Genomic DNA, 20,432 nt, shown 5'->3' on the forward strand with positions numbered 1-20,432 from the left:
ATACAGCTCTGAATTTGGATTGTGATCAAATTATTGACATTACATGGTTTTTTTTTACACAAAACAAATGTCAAGATTTTACAAATCAATTAAAGATTTCTTCTTCAAACTTTTTAAATCTAAAATTAAATAGTTGACACAGCATAGGTTTCTGACACAGAATGAATGTGGTCTAATGAACTTAAAGTTTTTTTTTGCCTTTGAGCAATTCACTATGCTGTTGAATATTAATCCTCTCAAAAAAATGTTTGAAGAAATTTTCTTTTTATTTATGAAATCTGAAATGAGAAAAATTTAAACCCCCCCCCTTTTTTTTCACATCCCCGTTTCCCTTTCTCCAAAACTGATATCAATTCAAATTTCTAATGGAGTTTGCAACAATAACTACTCTTTTAAATACATCATAAAATATTAAAATGTAAAATAAAGTGCTTGTTATCACTGAATGGTAAAGATTGGTTGGTAGTAAAAGTGAATATACATTGTTTATTGTATAAAACAATAAAAAAAACTTCATCAGCAACATTTTATATTGGCAAATTTCCAATGAAGTTATTTACATAAAGTTATTGGCAAATAAAAATAGAAAATGACATCATAGTCATGTCTGGCAAATGTCCAACATACATTATCTAAAAACATTTTAGATAAGATAAGGAAAAAAAGCTTCATCAGCAACATTTTATATTGGCAAATTTCCAATGAAGTTATTTACATAAAGTTATTGGCAAATAAAAATAGAAAATGACATCATAGTCATGTCTGGCAAATTTCCAACATATATTATCAACTACTATTCTATACAAAGAAAGATAACTCCAATTGAAAATTAATTGCTATTGCACAATATTGTGCAATTAGATATTTCTTGCTATTGTGCAATACTGTGCAATTGAAAATTTCTTGCTATTGCTAAATACTTGATATGGAATCCTGATTTGGACCAACTTGAAAACTGGGCCCATAATCAAAAATCAAAGTACATATTTAGATAAAGCATATCAAATAAGCCCAAGAATTTAATTTTTGTTAAAATCAAACTTAGTTTAATTTTGGACTCTTTGGACCTTAATGTAGACCAATTTGAAAACTGGACCAAAAATTAAGAATCTACATACACAGTTAGATTTGGCATATCAAAGAACCCATTTATTCAATTTTTGATGAAATCAAACAAAGTTTAATTTTGGACCCCCATTTGGACCAACTTGAAAACTAGGCCAATAATTAAAAATCTAAGTACATTTTTAAATTCAGCATATCAAAGAACCCCAAGGATTCAATTTTTGTTAAAATCAAACTAAGTTTAATTTTGGACCCTTTGGACCTTAATGTAGACCAATTTGAAAACGGGACCAAAAATTAAGAATCTACATACATAGTTAGATTCGGCATATCAAAGAACCCCAATTATTCAATTTTTGATGAAATCACAAAGTTCAATTTTGGACCCTTTGGGCCCCTTATTCCTAAACTGTTAGGACCAAAACTCCCAAAATCAAACCCAACCTTCCTTTTATGGTCATAAACCTTGTATTTGAATTTCATAGATTTCTATTTACTTATACTAAAGTTATGGTGCAAAAACCAAAAATAATGCTTATTTGGGCCCCTTTTTGGCCCCTAATTCATAAACTGTTGTGACCTCAACTCCAAAAATCAATCCCAACCTTCCTTTTGTGGTCATAAACCTTGTGTTAAAATTTCATTGATTTCTATTTACTTATACTAAAGTTATTGTGCGAAAACCAAGAATAATGCTTATTTGGGCCCTTTTTTGGCCCTTAATTCCTAAACTGTTGGAACCAAAACTCCCAAAATCAATCCCAACCTTCCTTTTGTGGTCATAAACCTTGTGTCAAAATTTCATAGATTTCTATTAACTTAAACTAAAGTTATAGTGCGAAAACCAAGAAATTGCATATTTGGGCCCTTTTTGGCCCCTAATTCCTAAAATGTTGGGACCAAAACTCCCAAAATCAATCCCAACCTTCCTTTTGTGGTCATAAACCTTGTGTTCAAATTTCATTGATTTCTATTCACTTTTACTAAAGTTAGAGTGCGAAAACTAAAAGTATTCGGACGACAGACGACGCCGCCGACGCCAACGTGATAGCAATATACGACGAAAAATTTTTCAAATTTTGCGGTCGTATAATAATTTCCCTAGGCAACTGATAAGTCTGATTGCCCTGAAATTGATCATCAGGGTCAGACGGGTTACCTTTGTTCTTAAAAACAGGTTTTATAATTCCACTCGTCCAGCTTTCTGGAATAATACCAGTATCTAAGACTAAATTAAAAAGCTCACAATATATAGAAAGTAACAATGGAGTTGAATATTTCAAATATTCATTAAAAATTTTATCTGTACCTGGAGCTTTGTTATTTTTTAGGTCCTTTATTGCATCAGATATTTCTAATTCTGTTATTTTTCCATTTAATAACTCATCATATACAGGATTTTCACAAATGCTATCAATATTCAAACTAAAATCTCCCTCATCATCTTTACTTGCATTTAAATTTTTAAAATATTCAAAAAAAGTGTCAATCTCTACCTGTGGGTTATCTTTTCTTTTACTTGAAAATTTGTGAAGTGTATTCCAAAATGCTTTTGTGTTTGTTTTTGATAATGATCGAAGCTCGTTTGCACAATTTTCTTGGTATTTTTTATAACTCTTGTTAAGGAGTTGTCTGTATTCTTTAGCCTTCATATTCATCAGTGTTTTGTTATCAGCAGTCTTAATTTTTTTGTATTTCCTTCTTCCTCTGTGGAACTCATCACGCATAATCTTGCAGTCTTTTTTAAACCATGGTTTGTTTTGAGTTGATCTTTGACGCTGTTTACCCGCTGGTCCAAATGCAGTTAAAGCCGTATCTAAGAGTATCTGTCGTAAGTGTAATAACTGAAAACTAGAGGGTCCAAGGACCCTGTGTCGCTCACCTGATATTTTTATTTACAATTGAAGCATGATAAATGCAACTGTTGTACTGTCGTTTAGTTTCAGAGATATAATACTAAAAAGTGCATTTGATTTCAGTCATGTGGGCAGGCAGAGTCATCATACACAGTGGTCCCTGGATATCCTAGTGGTGATTTAAACCAAGTTTGTTTAAATTTGACTATTTAATTTCAGGGGAGAATTTTGTAAAATTTATCTAACGAGAAATGCAAAGTAATGAGAAAGTTGTGAAGTTGTTTTGTTGTTGCGCAACCCCCCCCCTCCCCCTTTGCCAAAAAAACCAAAAAGGTAATAAAACATTATCATATAAGGGCAATCTATCCTATTAATGATTTCTGCAAAATTCAGTTGATTGTGCAAGGGTTGTATAGTCAGCTGAGGTCGTTAAAAACTCTCTTTTGTTGTTGCAGATAGATCTTGACCTGATAATCAATTTTACCACATGTCAGATTTGCTCTAAATGCTTTGGTTTTTGAGTGATAAGCCAAAAACTGCATTTTACCCCTATGTTCTATTTTTAGCCATGGCGGCCATCTTGGTTGGCTGGCCAGGTCACCGGACACAATTTTTTAAATTAGATACCCGAATGATAATTTGGCCCATTAGTTTTAGAGAAGAAGATTTTTGTAAAAGATAACTAAGATTTACGAAAAATGGTTAAAAATTGACTATAAAGGGCAATAACTCCTAAAGGGGTCAACAGACCATTTTGGTCATGTTGACTTATTTGTAGATCCTATTTTGCTGAACATTTTTGCTGTTTACAGTTTATCTCTATCTATAATAAATATTCAAGATAAAAACCAACCAGATGCTCCGCAGGGCGCAGCTTTATACGACTGCAGAGGTTGAACCCTGAACAGTTGGGGTAAGTATGGACACAACTTTCAAGCTGGATTCAGCTCTAAATTTGGACTGTGATTAAATAGTTGACACAGCATAGGTTTCTGACACAGAATGAATGTGGTCTAATGAACTAAAAATGTTTGTTTTGCCTTTGAGCAATTCACTATGCTGTTGAATATTAATGCTCTCAAAAAAATAGAAGAAATAGCAATAATTACTCATTTAAATACATCATAAAATATTAAAATGTAAAAAAAGTGCTTGTTATCACTGAATGGTAAAGATTGTTTTAATTTATCAGTTGGTAGTAAAAGTGAATATACATTGTATATTGTATAAAACAATGATTTAAGTTGATTCAACAGATAGATCTTGACCTGATAAACAATTTTACAACATGTCAGATTTGCTCTAAATGCTTCGGTTTTTGAGTGATAAGCCAAAAACTGCATTTTACCCCTATGTTCTATTTTTATGTTCCATGGCGGCCATCTTGGTTGGTTGGCCGGATCACCGGACACAATTTTTAAACTAGATACCCCAATGATGATTGTGGCCAAGTTTGGTTTAATTTGGTCCAGTAGTTTCAGAGGAGAAGATTTTTGTAAAAGATAATTAAGATTTACGAAAAATGGTTAAAAATTGACTATAAAGGGCAATAACTTCTAAAGGGGTCAACAGACCATTTTGGTCATGTTGACTTATTTGTAGATCTTACTTCGTTGAACATTTTTGCTGTTCACAGTTTATCTCTATCTATAATAATATTCAAGATAATAACCAAAAACAGCAAAATTTTCTCAAAATTACCAATTCAGGGGCAGCAACCTATCAACGGGTTGTCCGATTCATCTGAAAATTTCAGGGCAGATAGATCTTGACCTGATAAACAATTTTACCCCATGTCAGATTTGCTCTAAATGCTTTGGTTTTTAAGTTATAAGCCAAAAACTGCATTTTACCCCTATGTTCTATTTTTAGCCATGGCGGCCATCTTGGTTGGTTGGGCGGGTCACCGGACACAATTTTTAAACTAGATACCCCAATGATGATTATGGCCAAGTTTGGTTTAATTTGGTCCAGTAGTTTCAGAGGAGAAGATTTTTGTAAAAGTTAACGACGGACGACGACGACGGACGACGGACGCCGGACGCCAAGTGATGAGAAAAGCTCACTTGGCCCTTCGGGCCAGGTGAGCTAAAAATGACGAAAAGTTGTTCAATATTGACTATAAAGGGCAATAACTCCTTAAGGGGTCCTCTAACAATTTTGATCATGCTGACTTATTTGTAGATCTTACTTTGGTGAACATTATTGCTGTTTACAGTTTATCTCTATCTATAATAGTATTCAAGATAATAACCAAAAACTGCAAAATTTCCTTAAAATCACCAATTTTAGGGCAGCAACCCAACAACAGGTTGTCCGATTCAACTCAAAATTTGTGAGGGGATATATCTTATTCTGATGGACATTTAAATCTTGAAAGATTTGCCCTAAATGTCTTAGTTTCAAAGATATAAAGCAAAAACTGCATTTTACCACTATGTTCTAATTTTAGCCATGTCGGTCATTTTGTTTGGCAGGCTGGGTCATCGGACACATTTTTTAAACTATAAACCACAATGATAATTGTGGCCAAGTTTGGTTAAATTTGGCAAAGTAGTTTTGGAGAAGAAGATTTTTAGAAAAGTTACAAAAAATGACGAAAAGTTGTTAAAAATTGACTATAAAGGGCAATAACTCCTTAAGGGGTCAACTGACAATTTTGGTCATGTTGACTTATTTGTAGGTCTTACTTTGCTGAACATTATTGCTGTTTACAGTTTATCTCTATCTATAATAGTATTCAAGATAATAACCAAAAACTGCAAAATTTCCTTAAATTAACCATTTCACAGGCAGCAACCCAACAACAGGTTGTCCTATTCGTCTGAAAATTTCAAGGCAGATAGATCTTGACCTGATCAACCATTTTACCCGTGTCAGATTTGCTCTAAATGCTTTGGTTTTTGAGTTATTAGCCAAAAACTGCATTTTACCCCTATGTTCTATTTTTAGCCATGGCGGCCATCTTGGTTGGTATGACGGTCACGCCACACATTTTTTAAACTAGATACCCCAAGGATGATTGTGGCCAAGTTTGGTAGAATTTGGCCCAGTAGTTTCAGAGGAGAAGATTTTTGTAAAAGTTTACGGACGACGGACGACAGACGACAGACGACGGACGCAGGACGACGGACGACGGACGCCAAGTGATGAGAAAAGCTCACTTGACCTTTCAGGTCAGGTGAGCTAAAAACTAGGGGTTATTCCCCCGACTAAAAATAACCATGGAGGGAAACCCCTGTTTATTTACTAAATTGGTGAAAAAGTATCATGTTTTTTGTCTTTGATTGTAAAAATTAGTTAATTAGCTTTGAATTAAAACAGGTTGAATGATTGAAATAATTTTAAAAATTATATTAACTTTACATGTTATGAGGGGAGACAACACTGTAAACATCCTGTTTTTTTGGCAGTGAAAATTGAAAACTTATTTGCAGCCACTGTAGTTCTTTTCGGAGCAGGAAACCGTACCCTGAAACAAGATTTTTTTGAAAGGCCAGGTAAAAACCTACAAATTTCATACAGTTTTGATTATGTAAAATGTGCATGGATCATGTCTTCATGGGTGTGCACATGACCTGGTTTCAAGTTTTTTATGTTCAAATTAGACCTTTTTTCCCCCATGTTCATTGGATGGAATATTTTTTATATATTAAAAGTACACATTATTTTTATTTCATTATAAACTAGAGAACATTCTGATTCCAGTGATATCTAGTTTTATACAAGTATCTTTATTAATCAGTCCACCACTAAGGGTCACTTATGCATGGTCCCTCAAAATGTGACGTCATAGAAAAAAACTGTTGATTGCACAAATATATATTATAGTGATGTTTTCGCATAGAAATGTGTATGCGAATGGAGTAAAACAATTCTGAAAAATATTGTACGGCACGTATACTTTAATTTAAAAGCTTCTGTTTGGTATATTTAATGCAAATATTACAGATTTGTACATAGCAACCAGAAATAAGAAAACCAGACTCGCGCGAATATTGAAGTTTTTTCAACTTTTTGTGACGTCATGATATTTTATTCAATCTCTCATATATTTGGAACCAAAAGTTGCACATGCAAAGTGTAGATTATTTCTACTTTGACCTGTATTTCTGATCAGTGTGACATAAATTTTAATTCATTATAATATATATTTGGTACTTTTTAAAGTCATAAAGGTACAAGTGCCATTCCTAAGAAAAACACTATTTCCATATTTTTCTCAACTCAGCTATAACTTAGTTCACATAACACTAGGGACAAAATATATTTAAAGTAACTTTATTCATGCTTATTTCATAGTTTTTATTCTATTTATTCAAAAGAAACCCTATTTTATGATTTATTTTCTTTGTAAAACTGATGAAAATGAGATACAGGAAATGTTTGGAGTTTGCTGGTTAAACTGTTTGCCACTGGCCAATATGCCAGTACTACGCGACATGAAACTAGAGGCTCTAAAGAGCCTGTGTCGCTCACCTTGGTCTATGTGAATATTAAACAATGGACACAGATGGATTCATGACAAAATTGTGTTTTGGTGATGGTGATGTGTTTGTAGATCTTACTTTACTAATCATTCTTGCTTCTTACAATTATCTCTACCTATAACAGTACTTTCTGTGGAAAATGTTATTGAAAATCTTCAAATTTTAAGAAAATTGTTAAAAATTGACTATGAAGGGCAATAACTCCTTACGGGGTCAATTGACTATTTTGGTCATAGTGACTTATTTTTAGTTCTTACTTTGCTGTACATTATTGCTGTTTACAGGTTATCTCTATCTATAATAATATTCAAGATAACAAAAAAAAACAGCAAAATTTCCTCAAAATTACCAATTCAGGGGCAGCAACCTAACAACCGATTATCCGATTCATCTGAAAATTCCAGGGCAGATAGATCTTCACCTGATCAACAATTTTACTTCCTGTCAGATTTGCTCTTAATGCTTTGGTTTTTGAGTTATAAGCCAAAAACTGCATTTTACCCCTATGTTCTATTTTTAGCCATGGCGGCCATCTTGGTTGGTTGGCCGGGTCACCGGACACATTTTTTAAACTATATACCCCAATGATGATTATGGCCAAGTTTGGTTAAATTTGGCCCAGTAGTTTCAGAGAAGAAGATTTTTCTAAAAGATTACTAAGATTTACGAAAAATGGTTAAAAATAGACTATAAAGGGCAATAACTCCTAAAGCGGTCAACTGACCATTTTGGTCATGTTGACTTATTTGTAGATCTTACTTTGCTGAACATTATTGCTGTTTACAGTTTATCTCTATCTATAATAATATTCAAGATAATAACCAAAAACAGCAAAATTTCCTTAAAATTATCAATTCAAGGGCAGCAACCCAACAACGGGTTGTTTGATTCATCTGAAAATTTCAGGGCAGATAGATCTTGACCTGATGAACAATTTTACCCCGACAGATTTGCTCTAAATGCTTTGGTTTTTGAGTTATAAGCCAAAAACTGCATTTTACCCCTATGTTCTATTTTTAGCCATGGCGGCCATCTTGGTTGGTCGGGTCACGCCACACATTTTTTAAACTAGATACTCCAATGATGATTGTGGCCAAGTTTGGATTAATTTGTCCCAGTAGTTTCAGAGGAGAAGATTTTTGTAAAAGATAACTAAGATTTACGAAAAATGGTTAAAAATGGACTAAAAAGGGCAATAACTCCTAAAGTGGTCAACTGACCATTTTGGTCATGTCGACTTATTTGTAGATCTTACTTTGCTGAACATTATTGCTGTTTACAGTTTATCTCTATCTATAATAATATTCAAGATAATAACCAAAAACAGAAAAATTTCCTTAAAATTATCAATTCAGGGGCAGCAACCCAACAACGGGTTGTCCGATTCATCTGAAAATTTCAGGGCAGATAGATCTTGACCTGATAAACAATTTTACCCCATGTCAGATTTGCTCTAAATGCTTTGGTTTTTGAGTTATAACCAAAAAACTGCATTTTACCCCTATGTTCTATTTTTAGCCATGGCGGCCATCTTGGTTGGTTGGCCGGGTCACCGGACACAATTTTTAAACTAGATACCCCAATGATGATTATGGCCAAGTTTGGTTTAATTTGGTCCAGTAGTTTCAGAGGAGAAGATTTTTGTAAAAGTTAACGACGGACGACGACGACGGACGACGGACGCCGGACGCCAAGTGATGAGAAAAGCTCACTTGGCCCTTCGGGCCAGGTGAGCTAAAAATGACGAAAAGTTGTTCAATATTGACTATAAAGGGCAATAACTCCTTAAGGGGTCCTCTAACAATTTTGATCATGCTGACTTATTTGTAGATCTTACTTTGGTGAACATTATTGCTGTTTACAGTTTATCTCTATCTATAATAGTATTCAAGATAATAACCAAAAACTGCAAAATTTCCTTAAAATCACCAATTTTAGGGCAGCAACCCAACAACAGGTTGTCCGATTCAACTCAAAATTTGTGAGGGGATATATCTTATTCTGATGGACATTTAAATCTTGAAAGATTTGCCCTAAATGTCTTAGTTTCAAAGATATAAAGCAAAAACTGCATTTTACCACTATGTTCTAATTTTAGCCATGTCGGTCATTTTGTTTGGCAGGCTGGGTCATCGGACACATTTTTTAAACTATAAACCACAATGATAATTGTGGCCAAGTTTGGTTAAATTTGGCAAAGTAGTTTTGGAGAAGAAGATTTTTAGAAAAGTTACAAAAAATGACGAAAAGTTGTTAAAAATTGACTATAAAGGGCAATAACTCCTTAAGGGGTCAACTGACAATTTTGGTCATGTTGACTTATTTGTAGGTCTTACTTTGCTGAACATTATTGCTGTTTACAGTTTATCTCTATCTATAATAGTATTCAAGATAATAACCAAAAACTGCAAAATTTCCTTAAATTAACCATTTCACAGGCAGCAACCCAACAACAGGTTGTCCTATTCGTCTGAAAATTTCAAGGCAGATAGATCTTGACCTGATCAACCATTTTACTCTTGTCAGATTTGCTCTAAATGCTTTGGTTTTTGAGTTATTAGCCAAAAACTGCATTTTACCCCTATGTTCTATTTTTAGCCATGGCGGCCATCTTGGTTGGTATGACGGTCACGCCACACATTTTTTAAACTAGATACCCCAAGGATGATTGTGGCCAAGTTTGGTAGAATTTGGCCCAGTAGTTTCAGAGGAGAAGATTTTTGTAAAAGTTTACGGACGACGGACGACAGACGACGGACGCAGGACGACGGACGACGGACGCCAAGTGATGAGAAAAGCTCACTTGACCTTTCAGGTCAGGTGAGCTAAAAACTAGGGGTTATTCCCCCGACTAAAAATAACCATGGAGGGAAACCCCTGTTTATTTACTAAATTGGTGAAAAAGTATCATGTTTTTTGTCTTTGATTGTAAAAATTAGTTAATTAGCTTTGAATTAAAACAGGTTGAATGATTGAAATAATTTTAAAAATTATATTAACTTTACATGTTATGAGGGGAGACAACACTGTAAACATCCTGTTTTTTTGGCAGTGAAAATTGAAAACTTATTTGCAGCCACTGTAGTTCTTTTCGGAGCAGGAAACCGTACCCTGAAACAAGATTTTTTTGAAAGGCCAGGTAAAAACCTACAAATTTCATACAGTTTTGATTATGTAAAATGTGCATGGATCATGTCTTCATGGGTGTGCACATGACCTGGTTTCAAGTTTTTTATGTTCAAATTAGACCTTTTTTCCCCCATGTTCATTGGATGGAATATTTTTTATATATTAAAAGTACACATTATTTTTATTTCATTATAAACTAGAGAACATTCTGATTCCAGTGATATCTAGTTTTATACAAGTATCTTTATTAATCAGTCCACCACTAAGGGTCACTTATGCATGGTCCCTCAAAATGTGACGTCATAGAAAAAAACTGTTGATTGCACAAATATATATTATAGTGATGTTTTCGCATAGAAATGTGTATGCGAATGGAGTAAAACAATTCTGAAAAATATTGTACGGCACGTATACTTTAATTTAAAAGCTTCTGTTTGGTATATTTAATGCAAATATTACAGATTTGTACATAGCAACCAGAAATAAGAAAACCAGACTCGCGCGAATATTGAAGTTTTTTCAACTTTTTGTGCTCATGATATTTTATTCAATCTCTCATATATTTGGAACCAAAAGTTGCACATGCAAAGTGTAGATTATTTCTACTTTGACCTGTATTTCTGATCAGTGTGACATAAATTTTAATTCATTATAATATATATTTGGTACTTTTTAAAGTCATAAAGGTACAAGTGCCATTCCTAAGAAAAACACTATTTCCATATTTTTCTCAACTCAGCTATAACTTAGTTCACATAACACTAGGGACAAAATATATTTAAAGTAACTTTATTCATGCTTATTTCATAGTTTTTATTCTATTTATTCAAAAGAAACCCTATTTTATGATTTATTTTCTTTGTAAAACTGATGAAAATGAGATACAGGAAATGTTTGGAGTTTGCTGGTTAAACTGTTTGCCACTGGCCAATATGCCAGTACTACGCGACATGAAACTAGAGGCTCTAAAGAGCCTGTGTCGCTCACCTTGGTCTATGTGAATATTAAACAATGGACACAGATGGATTCATGACAAAATTGTGTTTTGGTGATGGTGATGTGTTTGTAGATCTTACTTTACTAATCATTCTTGCTTCTTACAATTATCTCTACCTATAACAGTACTTTCTGTGGAAAATGTTATTGAAAATCTTCAAATTTTAAGAAAATTGTTAAAAATTGACTATGAAGGGCAATAACTCCTTACGGGGTCAATTGACTATTTTGGTCATAGTGACTTATTTTTAGTTCTTACTTTGCTGTACATTATTGCTGTTTACAGGTTATCTCTATCTATAATAATATTCAAGATAACAAAAAAAAACAGCAAAATTTCCTCAAAATTACCAATTCAGGGGCAGCAACCTAACAACCGATTATCCGATTCATCTGAAAATTCCAGGGCAGATAGATCTTCACCTGATCAACAATTTTACTTCCTGTCAGATTTGCTCTTAATGCTTTGGTTTTTGAGTTATAAGCCAAAAACTGCATTTTACCCCTATGTTCTATTTTTAGCCATGGCGGCCATCTTGGTTGGTTGGCCGGGTCACCGGACACATTTTTTAAACTATATACCCCAATGATGATTATGGCCAAGTTTGGTTAAATTTGGCCCAGTAGTTTCAGAGAAGAAGATTTTTCTAAAAGATTACTAAGATTTACGAAAAATGGTTAAAAATAGACTATAAAGGGCAATAACTCCTAAAGCGGTCAACTGACCATTTTGGTCATGTTGACTTATTTGTAGATCTTACTTTGCTGAACATTATTGCTGTTTACAGTTTATCTCTATCTATAATAATATTCAAGATAATAACCAAAAACAGCAAAATTTCCTTAAAATTATCAATTCAAGGGCAGCAACCCAACAACGGGTTGTTTGATTCATCTGAAAATTTCAGGGCAGATAGATCTTGACCTGATGAACAATTTTACCCCGACAGATTTGCTCTAAATGCTTTGGTTTTTGAGTTATAAGCCAAAAACTGCATTTTACCCCTATGTTCTATTTTTAGCCATGGCGGCCATCTTGGTTGGTCGGGTCACGCCACACATTTTTTAAACTAGATACTCCAATGATGATTGTGGCCAAGTTTGGATTAATTTGTCCCAGTAGTTTCAGAGGAGAAGATTTTTGTAAAAGATAACTAAGATTTACGAAAAATGGTTAAAAATGGACTAAAAAGGGCAATAACTCCTAAAGTGGTCAACTGACCATTTTGGTCATGTCGACTTATTTGTAGATCTTACTTTGCTGAACATTATTGCTGTTTACAGTTTATCTCTATCTATAATAATATTCAAGATAATAACCAAAAACAGAAAAATTTCCTTAAAATTATCAATTCAGGGGCAGCAACCCAACAACGGGTTGTCCGATTCATCTGAAAATTTCAGGGCAGATAGATCTTGACCTGATAAACAATTTTACCCCATGTCAGATTTGCTCTAAATGCTTTGGTTTTTGAGTTATAACCAAAAAACTGCATTTTACCCCTATGTTCTATTTTTAGCCATGGCGGCCATCTTGGTTGGTTGGCCGGGTCACGCCACACATTTTTTAAACTAGTTACCCCAATGATGATTGTGGCCAAGTTTGGTGTAATTTGGCCCAGTAGTTTCAGAGGAGAAGATTTTTGTAAAAGTTAACGACGACGGACGACGACGACGGACGACGGACGCAAAGTGATGGGAAAAGCTCACTTGGCCCTTCGAGCCAGGTGAGCTAAAAAGAGCAGTATTTTCACTATTCGTGGTCACAATCCTTAAAGTCAGACATCATTTTAATCGGTATAGTGTACAGATTCAGAAAAGCTAAGAAATTTTAATATATCGCATATAAAGTTTTGCCTTAAGGGTGCTATAAACTGTTTCGTATAAAAAACTAGGGGTTATTCCCCACCTAAAAATAACCATGGAGGGAAATGATTGAATGATTGAAATAATTTTAAAAATTATATTAACTTTACATGTTTTGAGGGGAGACAACACTGTAAACATCCTGTTTTTTTGGCAGTGAAAATTGAAAACTTATTTGCAGCCACTGTAGCTCTTTTCGGAGCAGGAAACCGTACCCTGAAACAAGATTTTTTTGAAAGGCCAGGTAAAAACCTACAAATTTCATACAGTTTTGATTATGTAAAATGTGCATGGATCATGTCTTCATGGGTGTGCACATGACCTGGTTTCAATGCACCCCTTGGTTTTTGAGTTATAAGCCAAAAACTGCATTTTACCCCTATGTTCTATTTTTAGCCATGGCGGCCATCTTGGATGGTTGGCCAGGGCACCGGACACATTTTTTTAACTAGATACCCAAAGATGATTGTGGCCAAGTTTGGTTTAATTTGGCCCAGTAGTTTCAGGAGAAGATTTTTGTAAAAGTTAACGACGACGACGGACGACGCCGGACGCCAAGTGATGAGAAAAGCTCACTTGGCCTTTTAGGCCAGGTGAGCTAAAAATGCTTCTTTTTGGCCCCTTATTTCTTAATGTTCAGAGATATATACCCCAAACTGAATCCAAGCCTTCCCTTCGTTATATGGAACCTTGACAACAAAAACTTAACCTTGCTAACTAATCCATGAAATGAGTTCGAGGTCAAGTGAAAACTGTCTGAAGGACATGAGGACTTACAAGGTACGCTCATAACAAATATTTATCCTATTCCTTATAAGATAGAATTTAACATTACCAAAAATCTAAAAAAAAATTATTTTCAAATAGTCACTGAACCATGAAAATGAGGTCTAGGACATTGGATATGAGACTAACGGAAACTTCCTAACATATAGGCGTCCATATACAAAGTATGAAGCATCAAGGTCTTCTAACTTCTAAAATATAAAGTTTTTGAGAAGCTAGCTAACGCCGCCGGATCACTATCCCTATGTCGAGCTTCTGCGACAAAAGTCACAGTCTCTACAAAAATGAAATCTGTTCAAACGTTGCAGTAATTTATATGATTTTTTTACATATAAATTCAAATATTTTTTCTCGAAATTAAAGACATTGGCATACAAGAAACACTTAATAAGTTTCAATTATATCAGTACTAACGTGTTTTACAGGTAAAAAAAAAACCTAAACTCGTGTATTACTTATCAATCGAATTCAAAAGGCCTGGCGATTTAAGTTATACAGGATTTTGCAATTTTGAATGAATGTTATTTAAAATCTATTACTCTCAGACCAGGTTTGAACTGTTTGATGAGTTTGCCCCAAGCAGGATGTATTATTGCTGGCATGTCAGTTAAATAGAAATTTATCTAAAACAGTTAAAATAAACAAGAATGTGTCCCAAGTACACGGATGCCCCACTCGCACTATCATTTTCTATGTTCAGTGGACCGTGAAATTAGAGTCAAAACTTTAATTTGGAATTAAAATTAGAAAGATCATATCATAGGGAACATGTGTACTAAGTTTCAAGTTGATTAGACTTCAACTTCTTCAAAAACTACCTTGACCAAAAACTTTAACCTGAAGCAAACGGTACGACGCACAGACGGACGAATGGACGCACGGACGAACGGAAGCACAGACCAGAAAACATAATGCCCCTCTTCTATCGTAGGTGGGGCATAAAAAATAATAAGAGAGGTTATTTGGTCAAGTATGGTTCAGACAGGTCGAGTATTGTTCAGACCTTTGGTCGAATATGGTTAAGACTGACAAAATTGGTCGAATACAGGTCGAGAAGAGGTTAAGGCTGTTTCATACTGGTCGAGTAATACGACTATTTTCAACGTCAAAGATAAGGGTCAAGTACAAATCAGTACAGTCGAGTATGGATATAGGCCATTTCAGACTGTTACTGGTTTGTAGTGTACATTCAAAGAAGACCAAATCTTATTTCTGTGGGAAAACAGAATAATTTAACCCAAATATAAGCTAAAGTGTACAATGTGCGAACATGTTCCATTTTCATGTTGCCATATCCCAACTAATTTTTAGTCTCCTACAGACGAAGTCGAAATGGACTTTAGGCTTGCACTCCATCCATCTGTCTGAGCATCTGTCAGTCAGGCAAATCAGTTTTCAACTTTTTTGTCATGCTTGAATATATTGATTCAGTATTTGGTGTATTGTTATATAAATTGTACCATGACAAGTTAAAGATCAATTTGAAAATTGTACCTTTCTGATGATTTTGAGCAGAGTAATGGTCCTAAATCAATTAACTATAATAATCAGTTTTCTGCACTTTTTAGTCATTCTTGAAGATATTGATTTGATAATTGGAATATGGTTTTATCGTGACAAGTTAAAGTTCAAATTGAATTTTGTTCAAGTCTTATGCTTTTATGCAGAATTATGGTCCTTGGACTGAAAATTCACTCAAATAATCAGTTTTCCTTTTTTTATATGTCATGATTTAAAGATACTAATTTAAAAATTGTTTTTTAGCTTTGACGAGTTACAGATCAAGTTCGAATTTTGTTCTGGTCTGATGATTTTATGCAGAATGATGGTCCTAGAATCAGATTTTAACACTTTTCGTTGTCAATCTTGAAGATCTTGAAGATATTGCCTTGATATTTGCTATATAGTTTACACCATTACACGTTATAGATCAAGTTAGCATTTTGTTCCTGTACAATGAAATTTTGTACTTGATGGGGACTATGTATTGCAGTGCTTTACTCACAGACTGCCTGTTTTAGAGAATTGTCTAAGTCAAATGACCTTAACACAATCATAAGATCAAAACAAAATTCGAACTTGATCTGTAACTTGTCATGATAAAACAATACACAAAATACCAAATCAATATCTTCAAACATGACGAAAAAAAATGTGGAAAACTAATTTGCGGGACAGACAGAATGCAAACCTTAAGTCCCCCTAGACTTGGGCAGTAGGGGACTAAAAAAAATCATGTATTGTATTAACTTTGACCGTTAACCCTTTTATCTGATGACTTCAGATCAACACGCTTTGTTCCTTTCCCTTTATCTCTAATACGCAAATAGATTATATTAAATGCCAACTGTTTTTTTTGGGGTTTTTTTGCAAACAAGTGTCACTCTAGAAATCACTAGAAACAATAATTTACAATTTATATTCGATATTTGTAGTAAATTTTGGCCGGTATGATCTGAACTCACTATGTTAAAAGTTTATGATCATAGGTTAGTCACGACCTCATTTTGCATTTGGAATTAAAAGTTAACAATTGGAGTATTTTAACAATGGATGGCAGGCATATTCTTAATCATATGATCATAGGTGAGTCATGACCTCATTTTGCATTTGGAATTAAAAGTTAACAATTGGAGTGTTTTAACAATGGATGGCAGGCATATTCTTAATCATAAATATCTTCATATCACCTTTAATGACTATTTTTAGAACTGAAAGCTAGTTTCACTAATGATAATTTGATTTTTCAATAATTACGAGTTCTTGACAAGTACTCATCACTTTGAATTTACATTATCTTAGTATAAGTTTCAATAAAATATTGCTTGAAATGTATATGGGCAAAAACATTCTAGATAATGTTTACCTAAAAACAACATTTTTTTGGTTTCTTAAAAGGAGTGGTAATCGGATACATATAGTTATTAAGCATCAGCATAAGGTTTTGATTGCATGCATGGATGGAGATGCAGGCATCCAACTGTTTTGTAGGCAGCATAGAGATACAACTAATCTAAATAATTACTGGTGTGATATCCGCTGAATGGAAGTAGACTGGAAGGTGTAAACTTGTTGGTAACTTTGTCCATTCATAAGTAGTTAAATTTAACTTCCATATATCATCCATTATATCTTCTCCGTCAAGTCCACCACATACATAGGCTTCTATAAAATGTATTCAAGATTTATTCAAGATCACAAAAGAAACCTAACACCCCATTTAGCCTTAAAAAAATGTGAAATCACTAATGTGACCATTTTCCGTAAATTTAATATTCCTAAGGGTCATAACTCTTTTAAAATCAAATGCTTCGCCGTGCACAATCTGAAACGGCCACAGAATGTAAACCCTGAAAAATTGGGACAAGTTTGGACACAATATTTAAGCTTGATACATTTGAATTTTAATTGTGATACAGATTTTGACATATTAATATAGATTCTTTCAAACTATTTTGATTTGAGTGTCACTGATGAGTCTTATTTAGACGAAATGAACGTCTGGTGTATCAAATTATAAGCCTGGTACCTTACATATTTTTTGTTACAAAATAAATGTGGTTTAAGATGGTTTAAGATCTTAAAATTTTAAAAGGGGACATTTCATTACCTAGATATCCAAAATCTAACAACAACGTTTGATTCAGCATATAGAAAAACACCAAAAATCTAGTTTAGTTGAAACCAGACAAAGTTTTATTTTGAACCCTTCAAACCTCAATTAGGACTTATTTGAAAACAGGGCCCAAAATAAATCAAAGTGCTGGATAGCACCTGTGGAAAGTTTGCAACGGTAGATTGTAATATTTCAAATAGGTTGTAAATGTGTAAAGTGCGTGGTTAATTTTTTTTCCTTCCTAAATTATTTTTTCTTAATACAAGATATTATTGTAACAGGATGCTGTTAAAGTCTCAAAAAATAAAGCTCCCGTAATTAGTCATTCCCACGGTCGCTTGACATTGAACAAAGTCCAGTACAAATTGGTTTGGTCTAGTAAAGTGATATGCATACGTGACGCCTAGGGATCACCCCTGTATGTTATTCAAATCTTCTTCAAATCACGAACAGGAATATTCATGATTTAGGGTTTGGGATCTGGACTAAGAGGGAATCCCACTATATTTCATTTGATTATTTTGTTGCCCCATACAATAATATATATGGTTTAGGGTGGGGATCTCAACCGTTTACAAGTTCTAAAACAGGAAGATGGTGGGAGTGACCCCCAGGGGACTCGCCTATTATTTCATTTGATTTGTTTGATTGTCCCGTACATGAATATATATGGTTTAGGGGTGGGAATCTTGACTGTTTACAAGTTCTTAAAACAGGATGGGATGGGATGACACCCGGGGACTCCCCCTATATTTCATTTCATTCGTTTTATTGTCCCATACAAGGATATATATATGGTTTAGGGGTGGGAATTTTGACCGTTTACAAGTTTTCAAACAGGAAGGGGATGGGAGTGACTCCAGGGGACTCACCTTTTATTTCATTTGATTTGTTTTGGTGTCCTGTACAAGAATATATATGATTTCGGGTGGGGATCTTGGCTGTTGACATTAGTTCTCAAAACATGATGGGTTGGGGTGACACCAAGGGACTCCACCTATATTTCATTTTATTTGTTTTATTGTCCCATACAAAAATATATATTGTTAAGGAGTGGGGATCTCGACCGTTTCCAAGTTTTCAAACATGAGGGGTTGGGGCTGACCAAGAGGGAATTCTTCTATATTTCATTTGATTTGTTTTGTTGCCCCATACAAGAATATATATGATTTAGGGGTGGGGATCTAGACCTTTCACAAGTTTTTAAAAGAAGGGGGTTGTGTGAACCCTGGGGACTTCCTCTATATTTAATTTGATTTATTTTATTGTCCCATACAAAAATATACTAGTAAATGGTTTTGGTTGGGGATCTCAACCGTTTACAAGTTCTCAAACAGGAAGGTCGTGAGAGTGACCCCAGGGGACTCGCCTATTATTTCTTTTGATTTGTTTTATTGTCCCGTACAAGAATATTTATGGTTTAGGGCTGGGGATCTTGACTGTTTACAAGTTCTTAAAACAGGATGGGGTGGAGTGACACCAAGGGACTCCACCTTTTCATTTTATTCGTTTTATTGTACCATACAAAAATATACATGGTTTAGGAGTGGGGATCTTGACCGTTTACAAGTTTTCAAACAGGAGGGGATAGGGCTGACCAAGAGGGAATCCCACTATATTTCATTTGATTTGTTTTGTTGCCACATACAAGAATATATATGGTTTAGGTGTGGGGATCTAGACCGTTTACAAGTTTTCAAAAGAAGGGGGGCTTCCTCTATATTTCATTTGATTTATTTTAGTGTCCCATACAAAAATATATATGGTTTAGGGTGGGGATCTCAACCGTTTACAAGTTCTCAAACAGGAAGGGGGTGGGAGTGACTCCAGGGGACTCACATTTTATTTCATTTGATTTGTTTTATTGTCCCGTACAAGACTATATATGGTTTAGGGGTGGGGATCTTGACTGTTTACAAGTTCTTAAAACAGGGTAGGGTAGGGTGACACCCGGGGATTCCCCCTATATTTCATTGTATTCGTTTTATTGTCCCATACAAGAGTAAATATGGTTTAATTAATTTAATGGTGGGGATTTCGACCGTTTACAAGTTTTCAAACATAATGGGGGTGGGAGTGACTCAAGGGGACTCGCCTTTTATTCCATTTGATTTGTTTTAGTGTCCTGTACAAGAATATATATGGTTTCGGGTGGTGATCATGACTGTTTACAAGTTCTCAAAACAAAGTGGGCTAGGGTGACACCAAGGGACTCCACCTATATTTCATTTTATTCGTTTTATTGTCCCATACAAAATATATAAATGGTTTAGGAGTGGGGATCTCGACCGTTTACAAGTTTTCAAACAGGAGGGTGTGGGGCTGACCAAGAGGGAATCCTACTATATTTCATTTGATTTGTTTTGTTGTCCAATACAAGAATATATATGGTTTAGGGGTGGGGATCTCGACCGTTTACAAGTTCTCAAACAGGAAGGGGTGGGGCTGACCCAGAGGGACTCCCACTATATTTCATTTAATTTGATTTGTTGCCCTATACAAGAATATATATGGTTTAGGGGTGGGGATCATTACTGTTTACAAGTTCTCAAATAGAATGGGTTGGGTGGGGTGACCCTATGGACCCAACCTATATTTTATTTGATTGTCCTGTGATCGTTACTGAAA

At 34.4% G+C, this 20,432-nt stretch overlaps 1 protein-coding gene across 1 annotated transcript in view; it reads right to left on the reverse strand.

The window, feature by feature from the left end:
* LOC139484919 (kelch domain-containing protein 10-like) overlaps positions 1-20,432 on the reverse strand; it is a 154,228-nt gene that overhangs the window by 5,481 nt on the left and 128,315 nt on the right. Inside the window, exon 9 of the mRNA XM_071268971.1 lies at positions 17,214-17,353. Within this exon, the coding sequence (XP_071125072.1) occupies positions 17,214-17,353 (140 nt within the window). The remainder of the gene's footprint in view (positions 1-17,213; positions 17,354-20,432) is intronic.

Source organism: Mytilus edulis, chromosome 1 (assembly GCF_963676685.1).
Source record: "Mytilus edulis chromosome 1, xbMytEdul2.2, whole genome shotgun sequence".
Classification (NCBI taxonomy): Eukaryota; Metazoa; Mollusca; class Bivalvia; order Mytilida; family Mytilidae; genus Mytilus; species Mytilus edulis.